This window comes from Falco rusticolus, chromosome 6 (genome assembly GCF_015220075.1).
Source record: "Falco rusticolus isolate bFalRus1 chromosome 6, bFalRus1.pri, whole genome shotgun sequence".
Classification (NCBI taxonomy): Eukaryota; Metazoa; Chordata; class Aves; order Falconiformes; family Falconidae; genus Falco; species Falco rusticolus.
In genome coordinates, this window is record NC_051192.1 from 61,579,266 (window position 1) to 61,599,001 (window position 19,736).

The 19,736-nt window shown below is 38.8% G+C and overlaps 1 protein-coding gene across 1 annotated transcript in view; it reads right to left on the minus strand.

The window, feature by feature from the left end:
- Positions 1-875: 875 nt before the first annotated feature.
- GREB1 (growth regulating estrogen receptor binding 1) overlaps positions 876-19,736 on the minus strand; it is a 108,971-nt gene continuing 90,110 nt past the window's right edge. The window contains exons 23-33 of the mRNA XM_037392688.1: positions 19,002-19,104; positions 17,140-17,298; positions 14,592-14,734; positions 13,682-13,843; positions 11,810-12,014; positions 10,842-11,016; positions 9,747-9,965; positions 7,344-7,479; positions 6,598-6,798; positions 4,830-4,968; positions 876-2,968 (exon numbers count right to left, since the gene is read on the minus strand). Of these exons, the coding sequence (XP_037248585.1) occupies positions 2,805-2,968; positions 4,830-4,968; positions 6,598-6,798; positions 7,344-7,479; positions 9,747-9,965; positions 10,842-11,016; positions 11,810-12,014; positions 13,682-13,843; positions 14,592-14,734; positions 17,140-17,298; positions 19,002-19,104 (1,806 nt within the window). The 3' untranslated portion in view covers positions 876-2,804. The remainder of the gene's footprint in view (positions 2,969-4,829; positions 4,969-6,597; positions 6,799-7,343; positions 7,480-9,746; positions 9,966-10,841; positions 11,017-11,809; positions 12,015-13,681; positions 13,844-14,591; positions 14,735-17,139; positions 17,299-19,001; positions 19,105-19,736) is intronic.

A 19,736-nucleotide genomic window follows, 5' to 3' on the forward strand; every position in this document is an offset into this window, starting at 1 on the left:
CAAATCACTCCGTGTGATGGAGAGCTCTATCTTCTTGCCATGTCCAAAGTCAGACAGGAAATACTTAAAATATTTGCGTACATAATGCGCATGGGCCAAGTTTTCTTGCAAAGGTCACCGGTACTGAAAGCCAGTAACTTCCTCCCACAAAAAGGCAGGACAAGGGTGGAGCTGGGACCTGGGTTCCCAGCCCTACACATGCCCCTATGGTAAGCAACTGCAGCACAGAAGTTTCAGCACGGGCTGCCAGTCCCACCCAAATAGATTTGGTTTTATTTATCATTATTATTTATCTGTATTACTGTACCACCTCAGAGTCCCAATTGGACACAAACCCTATGTTGTCCCTCTTTCTGAAAGCTTACACTCTAATAAGAGAGCTTACCTTGTAAACTAGGTCAGGGATGAAGAAACTCGGATGGAGCTCTGGAGAGTGCTTTTCCTGACTCATCCACCATTATACTTTTGGCATCCTGTGAACAAAATGCCGTATTTTTCTACCATGTTGAGTACATAGCTGGTTGTATGGTGGCCAGGAACTACACTGTGGTCACACAGTAAGTGCCTGTCTGGTCCGATAACAGGTTATGCTCTGTCAGACAATGGGCTATGCAAGCAAGTTTCACTATATACAATTGCTTATGTACATACTCCATGATGGAGAACAATTCCACTTGGTCACATGACAGACATATGTCTGGTGAGGCCAGTCCCAAGACTTCTGTGCTATAGACAGGACACAGTAGGTAGGTAACTCATGGAGCAAAAGGTTAACAGTGAAACAAAACACAGGAGTGTGATGGTTTCAGTCCACTAGCAGCTGCATTTTGGCAAAGTTTTGAAGATTTTGTGGCAAAAAAAGAATGTTGAGAGGATGTGATATATTTTTATTTATTTATTGTTATATACTTCAGGCATTTTTTTCAGTTTCTTGAAGAAAATGGATTTCTAAAGACTTGCAAAGCAAATCTCAGATCTAAAACACAGAAAAAGTTAACAGACACTGGTATAAGTTTTTGAAGTATTTGGTAACAGGAAAGGAGATTTCAACCCGCTGTCTTTAGTTCTGAGTTCTCGTAAAATCTCTTATGTCTTTGAGGCTGCATTATGCTTCAGGCCATTAAGCAGTACTGTTTCTCTTGATCAGTTCAGGGCATTCCTTAATTATATTAACCCCTTTCAGCCAACCCTTTTTTTTTTTTTTCTCCCTACTTGACATACAAAATCATACTTGACAGTCCTGTACATCACCAGGACAGATGTCCATGCAGTACTTTTATTTATGAAGGATGGACTAGACATGAATGTCATACTTTAGAAAAGTTTGACTAATAAACCAGTGAAAACTGAACAGGTAATACTATTTACATAGGATAACGCTTGCCTTCCTTCCCAAAACTTAAAATGAATTCTCACTCTGAAACAAGGACAATGAAATATAGAAACACACTGATTTCTAGCAGTTACCTTGTAAATAGTGATCTAAGTCTCTCAAACTTACAGAACTTACCTTTTCCCTGTAAATGAACCTAAATTAGCTCTTTGGCATAGTCCTACTGATGTTTGCATTTCAAGGCCAGTACTGTAATGGACTCAGGCACCTAATGGCATTTCATCAGCCAGTGATCCTCCCATTGGTGTATCCAGCAAGAAAGGACTGCCCAAATATTAGATGGCTTCTGACAATGTCTATTCTCATCCTTCCTGTACCTGGACTGAGTGAAGTTAACGCTGTTTCCATAAAGACAAAAGGGAAGTTTGCAACTCAGAGCACTTCCAAAAACCTAGACAAAGACTGTGATCACTGACTTCACAATTAGACTATACAAAATACTATGACACCTGGTGCATTCTACAACATGTTTTAGATTTCAACCTGAATCCCTCTCACTCTTAATGCATCTTGGCAAGAAAATATCCCCAGAAAGTATATTGAGAGTTTTTCAGAACCATCTCATCTGCTGTCTTGAGTGCACTGTGCCCAGCTTGAAGTCTGCAGGCAGTGCAGCAATTTAACCAGAAACCAGAATACACCACTGTTCCAGATGTAATAAGTCACTTGCAGGTCAGTCTCTCCATTTGATGTCTTCAGTTACTCAAGGTAATTTCAGTTTCAGGTTTAAAAGTTCAGATCTCATTTTAAAGTCTACTTTCTTGACCCTTTTCCTTACGCTAATAAAACCAGACATATAATTACGTTTCTCTATCCCAAGAGTCCTGTATGGTAAAACTATCCAGTGTGGCACCTGTTCCAAAAATTAAGGCTCTGACTGCATTCCCACTATTAAAGAAATATACTTTACAAATCTTCATATAAAAAGCCTACCTAGATCAATCAGTAGCAGTATACTGCAAAACTGTAACAATTCTTGTTGCCTTATGCCAGCTGTTAGATAAATAAGACTTGCAAAACAACATCTGATCCTGAATTTATATTTCCAATTTCTGGAATGTACAGAAAGTTTTCTAAAATTATTACTTATGAACTTCTATGTGGTCTTTTTTTGTCACAGAAGAAGTGCACTCATTGACTTCCCTTCTGATCCAAAATTATCTCCGCCATGGGGAGTAGTAATTTCCTGTGTCTCTCCCAGGAATTAGGAAGGACATCCACCAGACAAGTAAATTAGAAAAGTCACTTCAGTGTTTGGAAATATGAGAGTAAACTGTCTGATTAGATATCATTCTCATAAACAATGGAAAACAGTCCTGTTTCTGTTCAGAAAGCAGACCCTCTCAAAAGTTATTTCGTGAGATGGTGGCTGTTAGTTCTTGTATCATTCAGGAAATGTGTCTCTTTCCAATTAAATATGTCGTCCAGTCAGGAAGAAAAGCGGTCTGTCCTCTTTTGCATTGGCAGTCTGGAATTCATCCCGCAGCCGAAACTGCCATTCGTCTTCCAGCTCTAGCCGGACAACAGTCTGACGCAGAGAATTGCGATCTTGACAAATCACACACAGGGTGGCACCTAAGCACAGAGTTAAGAACAAACCCAAGTGAGTAGCCCCTTTGTTCTCGGATCACCCAGCTCCCACCACCTCTTTGCAAGCAGAACTCCATCCACCACTGTCACAACAGGCGTTGCAAATGGACTCGAGAGAAAATTAAGACACTCATGCTGGACTGAGGACAGCTATGTTTGGCTCCCTATTTGTCACGGTCTTCTTGTGTAAGGTGAGGCATCTAGTATTCATCTAGTAAACCGGACTAACAATACTTTCCGTACTCTTTAGGGTAAGGAAGGGTAAAACAGGACTAAGGAGGTGGTGATGGGTCCTGGCAGAAAACAACAAAAAGCCCTACACCCATGGCTGTTCTAGCCCCACTGATCATTACCTTGTCGAGTGAAACCCTCACTCAGCGAAACACTTACGCCACAAGTCAATTACCATGCGGGCTGACTAAGCTCTTTGTGCTTTGCTGACCAGAAACGGTCTAAACATGTCCTTAATACTAATCACAAACTTTACCGCTTTTCAGATTGGTAAGCTAAAGTTCTGGCAAAGAATCTGGTCTGTATGACAATGGACATGAGCAAATCCAGAATGCCAAAGTGAGAAATGTCATATTTTAGTAAACAATATCAACTGTCTTGACTGGCATGCTGATACCATTTTAACTTGCACGTATGATTTCCTGGCTTCTGAGAAAAGTGCTCAATTAAGAGGAAATAATTACCTCACCAGCATTCAGTAATTTGAATGAGAGGTGGTGAGGTAAGTGGAAATGCCCAAGACAAAAAAACAGCTGAGAATATAACAATAAGAAACAAGGCAAACAGCCATGCGGTGTTTAATGCTCATATAGCAGGTTAGGAAATGAAGCAGACTGCCAAGGGAGATGAAGAAATCCTGAATCAAATACACTTTGTGCTACCTGCTCTAAAAACTGCCTGCTTTGTGCAAAATGAAACTGATAGCCTCTGGCCACTCAAAAAATGCAATACAAAAGCACTGCTTTCTTTCGCAGTTACTGACAGCCTTCTTGGAGAAACCACAGGCTGATTCAAACACTGACACTGCTCCAGAATGAGCATAGACGCTGGCACTCACGTGGCTTCAGTGGCGTGTGCAAGTGAAAGCACCGTATACCCCAATTTGCACTTTGCTACAAATACTACATGAAACTGTATTAACTGCAACAAAGAGCACAGCAGTTCATAACAACTCTGCCTGTTTCAAGAGGGCGTTTGCCGAGGTGTTCCTCCTCCAGTGAGTTATAGCTGTGAGTGAAACAAATCCCCAGAGCCCTAAATGCCTAAGATAGTAGCAGAACAATCTGAAAGAATTTTGCAGTGTGACTGCCTGAAATACAAATGAAAGTCCACTGCTATCCACCATCGTAAGAATTACATGGAGAAACTGGTTACTAGGAATACATTTTAAATGAGCCAGCTTCTATTTCCAAGGATAATCAATAGATTTTGGTGGACACTTGTCCATCACCCATTCTTTACTGAAAATTAGAAAACCTGCAAGAACACAATAGGTAAATGCTTCATACATAAATCTTAAATACTCAGTTTTCAAACATAAAGGAGTTGTGCATATACACTAAGCATAATGACACAGATCAAACATTCCTCCCCACTTAGAAATCTGCAGAAGTTACAGCACTGTTATATACCAGTTCACTACAGTACAGAGCCAGCATGACCAAGCATACAAGATGGGTGGGACATATAAAGCCAAATATGAATAGATGCATATACATATATTTGCATATATATACATATATATGCATGTATATTTAAATATAAAATACATTTTTCCCCAGGTTCCCACAGACCAGGTCATATAATTCTCTGTAATAAAACTATTACAGCTCACCTTTAAGAAAATGAAACTTCTTCAGAAAGCTAGCTACAACAAAGGAGTCACAGAGGTATAGCAGGAGACCGCTGAATGTCAAACCAGAGGAGCTGATATTCAGAGAGTGAGGTCGAGAACTCACATAGCAAACTGCAATCTGATTGGGAGAGGGGGAAAAAAAAAAACATTTTTCAAGATTCCATATAAAGCTAAGGTTTGATATCAAGCTTTCAGTATTTGCAGCTGTTTCAAATTCAGACTTGCTTTCCAACTCCAAATATTGTGATCTTTATAGTTCCATGCTAAACATCCCTCTAATTATTATAAATCTACATAAAAGAACTATTCATAACTATATATGAGTTATTACTATTCATTACTATTATTATCAGGAGGTTTAGATATGATAGGGTTTGAAAGCTGCAGTAATAATAGCTCCGCACAACCATAATGGCTGTGACCTGCCCAGCAGGTTTTTACAGTTTGCCTACACATGAGTAAATACAGCAACTGTGAAGTTAGACACAAAAAAGAGCCCTTCAGAAATGCCTAATTCGTTTACATGATGATAGGATTACTCAAGTCAGTGTGAGTTGTGCATATACTTAAATGCGTGAGTTTTCCTCTTGTCTAGTTTGTTTTTGTGGCTACTCCACGAATCCACTAGGACCCAGGAATATTTATGGTACTCTTTCAGGATTTATAAACTTAAATTAAGGAAACTTCCACACAAGGCTTTGTTTCCAGAGTGCCATTGTACTACTTAGTTGGGGCAGACCCTCATCTGGCATAAATCAGCATGATTCAGTGGAGGAAGGCTGACCCACAGCAACTGAGACTCTGGCCCAGGATGCTTGTACTTATCCATAATCCTTTTGCATCATATTCCAGCTCAGGCAACAATTCCAGAATGGAATTAAACTCATTTCATGAGCTGAATGTGTTAGAGCTGAAAGAATGCAATGGATGAAGACAGTAACAGTACAATGCTCTTCCACAGAGTTTGTTTTTCCAAACATGGTGGGAAGATAGACCTGTAAGAGCTTAGCCAGAAAAAAAATTAAAATATATAGTTCAAAATGTTCTGGGAATAACATATATGGGAAGGTCATTTTACAGCTGTTTTGGTAAAGAAGTTTAGTAAATCTAGCAAGACTGAATTTCATTTAATATTCAAGTCAGGTGAAAAGTTAAAAACAGTTTCTCTCCCCAGAACAACACCAACTTATTATCACACTTCTGTCTGACCTACATTTGAGTATAAGTATGACCTTGGCTTTAGATCTAAACTCATCAGGGAAAGCCAACAGCTCCTGAGATGTAATGTCATCTTCTCCCATTCTGACTGTTCGCTTGGTATTTGCTTCTCTGCCTCATCTTATCATCCAAAAGTGAACTAAAACATTTGTATTTTGAAGTGCTTTCTAAAGGCTAGCTAGGATTTGTAAAACACTCCTGTGGAAGATATTTGCTGTAGGATGGGCCAAGTTATAGCAGACTGGGAAAATTCTTACAAGAAAAATGTTTTCTGTGTTAATTCAGAATCTCATATAATTCAAAGACTGTATTAGTATTTAGAACAACTCTGGTATTGTTCTCCATGTAATTCATTTGAAGTCTCTAATAATATCTCTACGGGTTTAAGATTTTTATTTCAACATTATAGGGTTCCAATACCTGGTTCTTCAAAGGCTGTGTAACTATTATTAAGGAATGCATCAATGAACTCACCCAAAACATAGCCTATACATTTCTAGAGCTGCTTGAAGATTGTTTTGTTCAGTACCTGTGGTCCTAAGTTAAGGTAACAGTCCACAGATAGCACTGGATGGCTATAATTCTTCAGTGAGAGAGGGAAGAAGCGATGGCTGTGATACTGCAGGTATTTTTCAAGGAGCAACTGAGCAGGTGCTGCCAAGAAGGTATGCTTGTTGTCAGGAGCACAAATGTACTGAGCAGGGGAGATTGAAACTGGAGTGTCAGATACCTATGAGGAAAAAATATTTCTAGTACAGATAAATCCTGATCAATCAAGTTGTACTTAATGTTGGTTTGTATAAAATATACCTCTGTCCTACAAATCTAAGATTTATATAAGAAGCAAAATCATCCAGACAAAAATACCAGCTACCAAAAAAGTTTCAGCATTTCACAGAATTATATTTGTATTTATAGAGTCTTTGAGGTTTCTTCTTTGAACCCAAAGTACTCCTACATACGAAGTCATATGAAGATGAGTAATGCAATAGCTATAGATAAAAAACTTAGTGAATGGTTACTTGGATCATAAAGAGATGGTTTAGGTGTTTTATTTAAAAGGTTTTTTAGGAAAATAATTAAGAAAAGGGCTATTTATGCCAAGAATATCTTAGATTTCAGAAATTAATAAATTAAAAAAACCAAACACATGGCGGACATACCCAATTACTGGCAACTGGTGAGGCACCGAAATACCTCAGGTCTCCTGCTTACAGGGTACAAAAAAGGAAAACAGAATTGTAACAACAATGAAACCGAGGTCTCAGGTCCCACCTTAGACTTAATATGGAAGGACCGCTGTCCTCCTACTGCAATTTGCTTTTTCATGACACTGAAGTGATTGAACCGACAGATGAGAAGTCCAGCACTATGGACACGCAAGTTGAAGTCAACATCATCACACGTAAATCTGGAAAGGATAAAGTCATAGCAGTTCAGAGGAATGTTTCTCATCACACACTAACAAATGCAAGCACTCAGGGTCTTTGATCAGCAGTATAGAAAGGACAGGTGTCAAACGTACTGACCCTCCACCAGCACCTATCAGTCAGGGAAAGAGGCCTCAGCTTTCTAATAATAAACTAGGCTAGAATGAGTTCAAGAAGATCAGAATGAGGGAGGGAACCACTTGGGGGGGAAAGGACCAGAAACACAGAGGAAAATGGAAGAAGAAAGGTAGTAAATTGCCAGGGAAAAGACCTAGGAGTTAAAATATTTTCTTTGCCTTTTACTACAATAACGTAGTTATAGAAAATAGCTACACATGTTACTATGCCAGATAAGGTCAAGGAAATTAATTCCTTTGACTTCCAAGGAGATGGATGAGGCCCTACATTTGATTTGTCAAATGCACAGACATCTCCGAGTACTCATTTTTCCCTTAGAATACAAATATCCAGTAATTTTTAAAATGTTCCTCTACAGATATATTGTCATTTTACATTAGAGACAAAAGCTATTTAAAGACAAGGAGTCTTAATACAACAGAACTGCTGAGACACAGGAATAAATTAAGCAGAATGAGGCCAAACGTCCCTGAGCTGAATTTGTCCCATTTTAAAAATAAGATGTAAAGTAATAAAAGGTAAACTTCTAAAGCTCACTAAACTCAAATACTTGGCCTTTGGAAAATCCGGACTCAGTTCTTCATTTTGAAAATATATTATTACAAAGCAAATAGGATGATGTGCAGAATTGGTGGGTTAGCATCCAGGGCTTGGATTCAAGACAGCTGAGCAATTACCACAACAGCTGACATCAGTGAGAAACATGGCATTTGTTATAGGTTTTTAAAATCTTGTCTTTCATCTTAATAATATTTACATGGATATTTGGTGTTCCTGACTGTGCCTCCGTGTTTTAAAATGTACCTTTTTCCTTTCCAGCCCAGGCGTGGAATGTCATACAATACTTCAGGCTCAACGGCACCCACACGGAAGATAATGGTTTAAAGATACAGGCAGGAAATGGGGGGTGTGATCCGGCATTCCTGACATTTTAACATTGCTGCCTGTACTCCTATCATTATGCTTTATTTTCATTCTCTTCATTAGCCCTTCATAATGCTTCATAAGGTAATACAGTTGGACAGCTTGGGAGCACAGTTCTGCACTAGGAGATGCATGGAAGCAACTTTAAAATGCTCTTTCTTAAGGTGTCAGGCTGGTGACAATAGAAATTTAGGTCTTCTGTTTATCCACAGAATAACGAAAGCAGAAGTGCTTTCCTGCAATTATAAGTAAACTTGGACTTCAAAAGACATCTTCCTGGCATAGGAGAGTTCTTCTGAGAAGTACAGAGACTGATGTTCAGTTACCTAAGTCTAGATGTGTAGAGCCATTTTAGATTATCTGGGGTATCCCATGTAGCTTACAGAAAAACACATGTAGATTTCACGTCATACCTGTCAGCCGATATGGACATCTTGCAGATTCTGAGGTGCATAAAGTCCAGTTTCAGAGAAGTGAATCCCCACCTCTAGTGATATCTACTTCATTCTGTTTTAATAAATGCTTGTCCCTCAGAAATGGGGCCAAACCCACAGCTTATTTCACATAGATCTGTGAAATTCTGTGAGATGACGTATCTAGTGAATACAGTTGATAACTGGTGACACTGCGTACGGCAATATTATAATCTGATACATCCCATGTGGAACAATAAACGAAAAAGCCCAATTTCTGAGACAGCTGAATGTGAGAAACAACCACCAATGTTAACAAAGCTTATTTATTCCTTTCTTCTGATTGTCCTGATGAGCACACATGCAGTATGTTCCATGTTGTGCTGCTGAGGGTAAAAAGCCCAGCTGTATCTCAATTCCATGTCAGAACAAGATTTGATTATGCACCGTTCACCCATACTTCCCTCTTTCCTTCAGAAGTACTGTGTTTCCCAAAAGGCCACTTAGACTAGACAACTGAGGGACCAATACTGCAGGGCACGCTGCTAAGTGTGTCTGCTCTATAATTAAAATATGACTGTTTCATTTGAAACTATGGAAATTAATGTCTTTTTTCCAACTGCTGGCAATTTGGGAAGGATTTGAACCATCAGTAAGAAAATGAAATCTGTCTGCATCCCATTAGCAACATCCCCTAAAAACACAAGAGCTTTTGTAAGAAATCCTTTATTTGGTTGATTATATCTGTTGAAAGATGCTGCTGTTTCACTTACCTGTTCTGATTGTACTGGACATTCTGTGTCAGGTCAACGTTCAGCATAATGAAATCGTGCACATGGCAGCAGGAGAGCGGTTCCTTGATCTCAGCACTGTTTGTTTTACTGGACCATTTCCTCATCCCAATTAAGGCGTAGTGAGTGACATTGGGAGTTGCTTCAATATGTTGCAGAATTTGCTTCAAGGAAACATTCCTTTCAGTCCACGTATAATCACTACAATAATTACAAATATGTGTTAATTTTAAAGTATATAGATAATACTCGGAATCTCATTCAGCTGAAGAGCAATTCTTAACAATCAAAAGTAGTTACGAGTATCAGGATTCTTCAGCATTATCTGACTGCAACTTTTTGTCTCTCACTCTAATCAAAACTTAAAGTTAACTAGAGCTTGTGTAGTGGTGACTGCTATGACAGTTCTGAAATTTAGTCTGGATCTTTCAAAATATTAACTCAGACATGTAAAAATTTAAAGTTACCTGGATAATGTTCCAAATGACTCTGGGAGGGTTGCTGACTTTGTGCCATAACTTAAGTGCTAAGTATAAGATCCTTCTAGCCCACCCCTAGAGTCCATAAATCTCAGTTTTCACTGAGTTTAGTTCTCTTTGAAGTTTTGCTGTAAATCCTGTATAGCACCGTTCTGGGAATAGATAAAAATATCTAGTACAAACAATGTTCTAAAGTAATGAAAACAAAAATATTTGTTTGGGGATTTGGGGAGCTAATAAAGGAGCCATACAGCCTGGGACTGACAAAAAAGCCAGAGGAAACCAGTTACACAATTTGCACAGAAATGTCTTTTAGCTTCCTTAGAAAAATCCTGTTTAAAATGTACATTTGAATACCCATGCTTGCCCAGTGAATCAGGGATTGTTTAGTGTCTGAAATCTGCAGTGTCAGTAACTCTGGTTTGAACTGGAGTCAAGCTATACAGCAAAGGCTGCAGGGCACTGAAACCTCAGGGGACAGCAATGAAAAACAAGCACTAAACTGTGCTATGCAAAGGCAGATATCTAGGGAAAATACTTCTCTCATTAGGCAAGGTTAAAAGATATCAGCTGAAAAAGCGTATATTACTCTATTTACCTTTTCCTGTCCCCTGAACAATCAACTTCTACTGCATTCCACATAACGCAGGAGTCATCTGAAATGACAATGAAAGGCCAAATATCCTGGGGTTTTATCCCCAGCTCCTCCTGCCGATTTCGTTCAAGCTCCAAGTTATGGTAAGACAACTCTTTTATCAGGAAGTGTGCAGCACCTGAAACCAAGGACATAAACCATCTGATTAAAAGTAGGGGCAGAAATTGTTTGCTTTTAACTTGAAATCCTTTTGAACTTAATATTTCTGCAGACTTGAGTATGACTCATTCTGAAGATTTTTAACGCCCTGACACTCCCCAGAGCCAACTTACTTTGTCACTTGCCAAGGAAACGACTTATAGGATCCCCACTGGGAAGCACAAAAAATGAAGCCTGACTTCTGTGGTAGATTTGCTAGTGTCTTAAGGGTTTAGCAACTGATTATTTTACCCTGACAGATACTTGGCTCCACTAGCATCTCCTAGTGCAAATGTCTAGAGATGTTGATTGACCAACTGAATAACATGGGAACAATGACAACCTACTTTGAATGTTTGTCACTACTGCTGTCTGTAAGTTGTTCCAGTAGTAAAAGCAAGGTGCTGAACATTTCACAGGTATTAGCAGAACCTACCTAACAGATGTACCTAATCAGTGCACCACAGCACATAACTTATTTCCACAAGGAAACAGAGTAGGTAACTCCATCTGAGTTAACACCCTCAGCTCCCTTTAAAATCAATAGAGGAGAGTAAGTATTTCTAGGGTAAAATTAATCTAGTTTGTTTTAGGTGACCTCGATTAAGTGAATTGCATCTTCAGCTGTGACACATTCTCTTCAGAGAGAATCCAGATCACCAGATCAGATATACTAGCTAGAAGGTGTATGCCTACATTTCACTGTTGAGCAACAACACCTCAAGGGCCCAAGTTGTGTGCCTGCATTTGTTAGAAGTTTTTGTTATACTTACCTACTCCTGCACTGTTGAAAATGCTTGGAAGAACAAGCATGATGTGGTTGGGCCAATACTTCTTATATATGGCCATTTCATATTCCTTGACAACTAAAACATGCAAATGACTGGCTCCATCCATTGCATGATATAAGTTGAAAAGTCCATGTTCATGACGACCAGTGGTGGGAGTAAAAGTGGGGCTTTTTATGTAATCTTCACTCTGTAAACAAAAAGAAGCATGCGTTTCTGTATTAAGCTGGGTGATGTTTAAACAAAGAGAACCGGATCCTTTAAGAGAACAAATCAGATTCACTGACACTGGACAATCTGCTACATTTTAAATCAGCATAATAGGAAAATAAGCAACTTTTGTAAAAGTTGGGGAAAAGAAAACTCTATGACGTAGTTTATTCAGCTGCTGAGAGTGTGATGGACTGGGTAGGATTGCTAACCCTGACCTGCCAAGCGCACAGGACCTCGAGGCTAGATCTCCAAAAGGATTTAGGTCCATATGGCATAAGATGGTAAGAAACACCTTACTCCAAAACCGCAGTACAACCCTTCTGACTAGCTATCACTCAGTCTTGAATGCATTGAAACTCACTAGGTGCTTCCAAGTCTGCTAGCACAGCTTCGGAAAGCTGTGTTTCTACAGGCATCCAGGACTGTTCCAGTCTGGGCAACTAATTTTAGCCTAGTTCCTACTAAGGTCATTAAGGACCCGGAATGAAAGTGTGCCTCTTTACAGAGCCTCTCCAAAGCCCTCACAGATAAGCACTCCAGATTAAAAATGCCAAAGCACAAAATGTTGGATATGATGTCAGTGGAATTCACAGAAGGGAATTTAAAGTGGATCAAGAAAAATATTTTATAATGGTTTAATAATGTAGGTTTATCCCACAGCACTTTTCAAGCTTGCAGAAAGCTTGCAGGCACCATTTTGGAGCAAGTGAACAGGAAAAGAAGCAAAGGAAGAATTTTTGACAAAGCCTCAGAGCAGGTTGGTGGCAGAAGCAGAAAGAGACTTCACAAGGACCCAGTGCACAGTTCTGATTGCATAGCCAAGCACAAGTTTACTGGGTGAGGGAGAGCAGGAGGTTTCATCCAGAGTTGCTGCTGTGTTGCTGACTGAGTTCTCCCATTTCAAACTTGAACTGGACATAAAAGCCTGAACTGGAGGGTGGTATTGATTGGTTATTATTTATTGGAAGCAGCTTATTTTCTCCAAGATAGAAGTGCTACTGCTTACTACTTTGCCGCAAATCGCTTCAACAGTCCAAGCAGTGTGGCCTGAGAAAGGCACGGCTTCATCTTAGACACAGATATTAGCAGTCACTAGCCAACATCAGAATTTGCGCAGCCTGTCAGATGGATGACCTTACAAAGTGGTTTTTTACAAGCGTAATGTGATCTTTTGGACAGTCTTGAATAATGTAACAAAGATTCTTTGAAAGCCTTATTTTTTTATGAAAGCAACTGAGCAGTTATGCAGAGTAAGAAGGATAATCCACTGCCTTCCTCTACGGTAAAAAGATTGCTTCCTCTTAGTAGCTCTATGATAAACAAAACCATGTCTCTGAGGCTCATTGCTGAAACCGTTCCCACTTTAACATCTTAAACTCATAACCAAAGACTTTTTGCCCCAGATAAGAGTGTTCATACCAAAGGATCAACCTGGATAATGGGCAAAAGAAACAGTTTTGACAGGTGGCTTAACAGTTTTGTTTCATGTCTTCCTTTCTGGGAGAAAATTCAAGCTTAGTATCAGGACATCTTCATTATCTCTTGACAGCAGGATCAGAAGTGTAAAGAATCCTAATTCAACAGATTTTGAAATTGGTGGTGTCTCTTTCCCATATATGCCCATAAATATAATTATCCATCTACCTTATCTGTGACTAGTGGTAGCCTCATGCTTTCCAATTGTCTTCCTGGTTGGCTAAACACAAAATGATGCTCCTTTGACTTTGGAATGATAAAATGCAGCTGGATCTCTTCTCCCAGCATAGAATAGGAAAATGCAAATGCATGCAGAGTGGATTCATAAAGCTGAGGATGGGGAAAAAAAATGATAATTCCAGTGGTTAGAGTCAAACTACAAAGTCTCGTTGCATTTAGTACACATTTATAACATTACCAAACAGACTACAATCACTTACTGTATTGCATTAGATTTTACCTCACAATTCACTAGATGTTAAGCAATGCCCCCTAGGGTAGAGCATACACTAAAAAAATATAAATCAAACTGTTCTGTCTTTTGAAACCATTGTTTCTGCTTTGTCTTGCAGATGGTACCAATACTTGAAGGCCACTTTCAGCTTTCAGAAATATTGACACATAAAAACCAGTATTTGCATTCCTCACATTCCAATAGGCAACAATTGGAGGGTTACTCTGAGTAATAACAGTCTGTACACCACACATAGACTTCTCATGCTGAACGACTACTGTATCAGAAGTAGCATCTTTTGCTGTTAGTCAGGTAAAAAAAAACAAGACCCAGTAGGAAAAGTTTACCAGTTTTAACTGGTAGTATACACACGGAATGCAGATTACAGCATTGAATATGCTAGTGTAAATGAGGCAAGGATCAGTCCTCTGACATCCCCAAACCTGCAGCCTTGTCAAAGTAGACAAACCTCAAGAAATAACAGAATCTGTAAATGAGGTGTTTTTAACACATACATACAACTTCTAAGCCAATTCAAATACAGTGAATGTACACAGAACTGTGTTTGGGTTGTGTCTGCTTCAGTTTATGATCTGCTGAGTAAAAATATTTGCAAATCTTTACCTGGTACCTGGGATTGAAACCCATATACTGATGACACTGTTCACAGTGATGGTAGGTATTATATGCTGCATACTTGGACAATCTCATCCTAGTTGTTTGACGACGTGCATACATATCCTCCTGCCTCCTGCTCATTGATCTGCCTATTAAAAAAAGAAACAACTTAAATGTAACATATATTCAAGGACAGAATGTATTGCCTTGTGACAAATTGTTTCTGTCACTGTAATTAGCATCTAGGAACAATGGCAGGATTAAACACACGCAAAACAAACTATGAGTTCATTCTGTGCATAGTATGTTTTATAAATTGTTATGTGCAGCAAAGAGGACTATAAAGAAGTACCTGCAAATTCATTATTATGATAATTTTGTATAGATTTCACATAAGGCTGAGGTGTAAGCAAAGCCAGATTATTGAAATAATTGTTGCTGATGTTATTATTGGTTGAATGTTTGCAAAAGTAATAAATAGTAAAAAAGTATTATGATAGACATTTGTTATCCTGGGATGGACATCACAGGAGATTATGTGAAATGAACTTGGCAAATTTAGTGATGTTGCCCTTTAGCGAATATCCACATTTTAAGAGGGTCTACTTTGTTGGAAACTGAAGGAAGATGAGATGTAATTTCTGCTGAAAAGGACTGTTATGTCATCTGGCCAAACCTTTCACTTAGATTTTCAGCATCAGATCAGGTTGTTCAAGGTTGTTCCTTGTGCTGTCACGTTCTGAAAAATCTCTAAAAGTGGAGTTTCCACAGTCTTTATGGTCAGCCTGCTCCATGGTTTGACCACTTTTATTCTGGAAATATTTTTTATACTATCTAATTGTAATCTCCCATTATACAACTTGTGTCTGTTGCCTCTTGTCCTTATGCTACGTATCTATAATGTTTTGTATCCATAAGTTCCCAACAGGAAGCTGAAGACAACAATCAGATGCTCCTGCTAGGCTTCTTCAGACCAAACAAACCCAATTTTCTTCAGTTTTCAATGTACATCATGTGCTTCAGGCCTCTATCCATCTTGGTGGCTGCCCACTAGACTCACTTCTGCATATCAATGTCTTTCTTGTACTGAGAAGCCAAAAACTTGACAGAATACACCAGATGCAGTCTTACAGATGCCATGCATAGAAGAATAATCAGTTCCTTTAAGCTGCTTGCTAGATTTTTAGTAAGCCATTAACCCAATGGAGAACTGGTGACTTATGTTCAAATTGTTGTCTGCCAGGATCATCAGGTCACCCTCTTCAAAGTTGCTGTCTATACAGCTGACCCCAAGCCTGTACAGCTGCAAAAAATTATTCCACCCCAAGTGCAAGATCTTGCATTTACCTTCACTGGACTGTATGAGGTTCCTTTTCCTAAAGTTCCTTCCTGTAGGTTCCACCTCCCCAGCCTGGCAAGGTCTTTCTGAATGGCAGTGCTACCTTCCTGCATATTGACGGCCACTCCAATTTGGCATCATCCCTGAACTTGCTGACATTGCATTCTGTCCCTCTGACCAGTACTAATGGCAACCTTAAACAGCATTTGCCCCACTATCAGTCTCTGAGTATTGCTATGCATACCCAGCTGTCAGTCATATTTGGGCCACTCAATACATTCTGAGTCCAGTGGTCCAGCCAAATTCCCAGCCACTTTACAATCCACCTATCCAAACCATCTCTCTCGAGTTTTGGCTATATGGATGTCATAAGAGACAGTGACAAAAGCCTTGCTGAAGTCAAGACAAAACCACTGCTCTTCCTTTGTCCATAGCGCCAGTCACGTCATCATAAAATGAAATCGTGTATACCGATCATGATTTGCCTATGATAGATCCATTCTAGCTAGGTCCCAACCACTTTCCTGTCTTCACGGGGCTGGACATGGCTTACAGGAGAGTTTGTTCCATAATTGTTTTGAGGATTGAGAGTAGGCTGACTAGGCTGTAGTTGCTTTGATCCTCCTTCTGTCCTGTAGAGCAAGGGCATGGCATTTTCCTTTTTCCGGCCATCAGGAACCTCCACCAATTGTCGCTACCTTTTAAAAGCGATAGACAGTAGCCTCACAATGGTGTTGGCCACCTCCCTCAGCATGTTTGGATACATCCTACCCGGTCCCATATGCTTTGGCATGTCCAGCTGGCTAATGCAGAGGACTAATTCACACCTCAATACTCCAGGAATCTAGATCTGGCCATATGCATCTCATGCGTTCCAAACCAAACCTAAAAATTTAACCTATAAGCGCTTTTAAGTACATAAATTACTTTACCCACATAAGTCACTCCATTGCTACAGAGCAGGAAAATGCTACTATATAAAACCAATCAAATACACAAACTTACTGTGGAACCAGATTTTTAATGAAAGGCTACCTATATAATATTCCATAAAACATTTATAAGGCTCATACTCCATCTGGCAAATTTCAATTTTTTTTTAAATTCCTCAAATGCAATTTTGATAATTTCACTCTGTTTAAAAGTTTAACAGGATTCTTACATTAAAAATAAATGTTATATATGTGTACCAATCCAGATTTTTCAGATTCTAACCTTCACTGTTTATAGTCTGAAGTTTTGAACAAATCAGACTTGCATCTTCGTATTTTGGGTCATGGATAGTGTAGTCAAAAGGCATCTTCTTAAATGTCTCCAAATCTGGCCACATATCTCCAGGCTGATGGTAGTATTGATCAGATTCTTCTTTTATGTCTATGATATTATTGAAAAATAAGAATTAGTGTAATTACAATTTTTAAAGCTTTTAATATTGTTATAGGTGGGGTTTCTATGTCTATTATTCCTGCATCATTTTTTCTTTCATTGTTCTGAAGAAGCAACATTATTATGCATCAAGAGGTGCACCTTTGAACAAATGTACCTCATCCCTCAATGCAATTCTGGCTTTTAAACCTCTGTTATCAATCTAAGACCTCTGTAATCTTACTGGAGGAGTTGGTGGGATGATGATGAGAACACTGTTAAGGGTCTGTTAAGGCTGATCTACCTGCATCCAGGCATTCAAGTCTTTCCACTGAGCACCACATTTGTGAACTCAGTTGGGGAAAGATATTCTCACTGAGGAAAAGAAGCCCTCTTAAACCTTCAGAAATTGCAGTATTAAGTAGAGTGCAGAGTTAAAGTCAAATTCCCCTTCTAGTGATAAGAGCAGAGTAATCAAAAATAACTCACCCTAGGGTAAGAGAAAAATAGTAAATGGTATTGCTATAACGTGCAATGAACTCACGCCTTTTTCTGAAACAGGTTAACTGACATAAAAACCCAGACATACACAAGTCCTTACAAAATACTTTTTTACCTTTGTCAGGAGGATCAAAGATCTGACAAAAGGAGTGAGGAGTTCAGTTTGGAGGTCAGCTGCAAGCTGCTGTAAGGAGCCATAACTCTGTGTCCATGAGTATAGACTAAATGATTATTTACAGCAGGTGAGACCCTTTGGCACCCAAAGTAAATACAAAACTCATGTGGAATGAGTCAGATGGTGAAATTATCTTCATGTCCTGACTGTGAGTTACCTCAAAATCCTGCCTAAACAAAGGATTGCTTGCACAAACCTCTCCCCTGGCAGACTGGTCACCTTTTCAAGAGGTTTTGCCATAAATCTTGGTGGATAGCTGCCTTTTTCTCAAGCACAGCTCAGTGTGGAGAAGGCTCCTGGGCACTGCCCCAAAAAAAAGCCCTCAGAGACAAGAGACGGTCCCAAATTAAAATGGTTGAACAGCTTCCAGCCAGGGCCTGACACCCGCAGCTAGCAAGCAGGTAGCACCCACCTGAGATCTCCACAGCTGACTGTGGGCATGCTTTTACTGCAGAATGAGACATATTCCATAAAATATCACCCATATTTTTCTATCTAATCCAGCCATTAATTACAGAAATACATCTGGAAACACAGGGGAGTAATACACTCTAAATAAAGGAAGTTTGGACTAAAATTAGCTATTAGAGAGCAGGAACTGTTTTCCTCCTTCATTTAGTCTTATGTACTTAGAAAATATGACATTGCTCCTCAGGATATAAATCTGCCAGAATTTCACTGATTCTTTTTATATAGTTTACCACAAAAGTTCATTTCAATTCTAAACTAATAAATAGTGGCTGGATATCATTTAGTATACTTTAATGCTGTTGATGACTTCCCAAGAAAAACAGAGACATGTGGTTTTCTTACTGAAAGGAATAATAAACTCTAAATGATTAGTAAAATAAAATACTCTTAGGTATCAGTTGAAGATCTGAAAAATTGAAGACACAAAATTTTTCTTAAAATATTTCAATAATGTAAATGAATTGCAAAAGTGAATGGCATAGAATATACAGACAACTACTTTTCAATTTAATGTAACAATTTTCTACAGTCTCCAGAAGCAAATATTTTTATATCAAGAACTTACTAATGTTGATTTCTTCCTCATCATAAACATCCACTTCTGTCAGTCTAATCAGCATTCGGGACAAAATACTGAGGAACTGCAGATAGGCACCTGTTTTCCCTATCTGTAAATACATAAATTAGAAAATACAGAAGTAAACCTTCCTTTTTTAACATGTTACTTTTCAACATATCTGGAAATTGCAGCTGCGGTGAAATTGAATATTAATAGTCAGTGCTTGCTTATTGCTGTATTTGTATAGTCCTTGGCATAAATTAAATGCTTAAATGCACAACAGTTTTGTTCTCTGTATGCAGAAATCTAGTTTGGAAAACACACTTTTCTCTCCTTACTGTTTCTATGAACTTTTTAAAAAACATACAAGTTCATGAAATGTTCCAATAAAACTCCTCAAACTACAAGATAACTAAAAAATTACCTCAACCCTTTCATATTTGCATCATTTACCAGTACACTGACTGCTGTTGAAGTACACGGACTATCCTGAAGAACAAAGTGGCACGCATCTGTAGGAGAATTTGTGCAGGCCACTTCAACTCCTGGAGGACATGGTACAGGTAACAGTATGTTTTTCCACCTCTTATTCTAAAAATGTATTATTTTCCTTCCACCGTTTTAAAATTAACGTTTAGAAGTCCATTTAAAAATTACCTTAAGGTTATAGCTTTCTCCTTTCTTTTTTATCCCACCAACACACTACATATATTTTCTCTCCATTGTGCCAAATAGTACTGC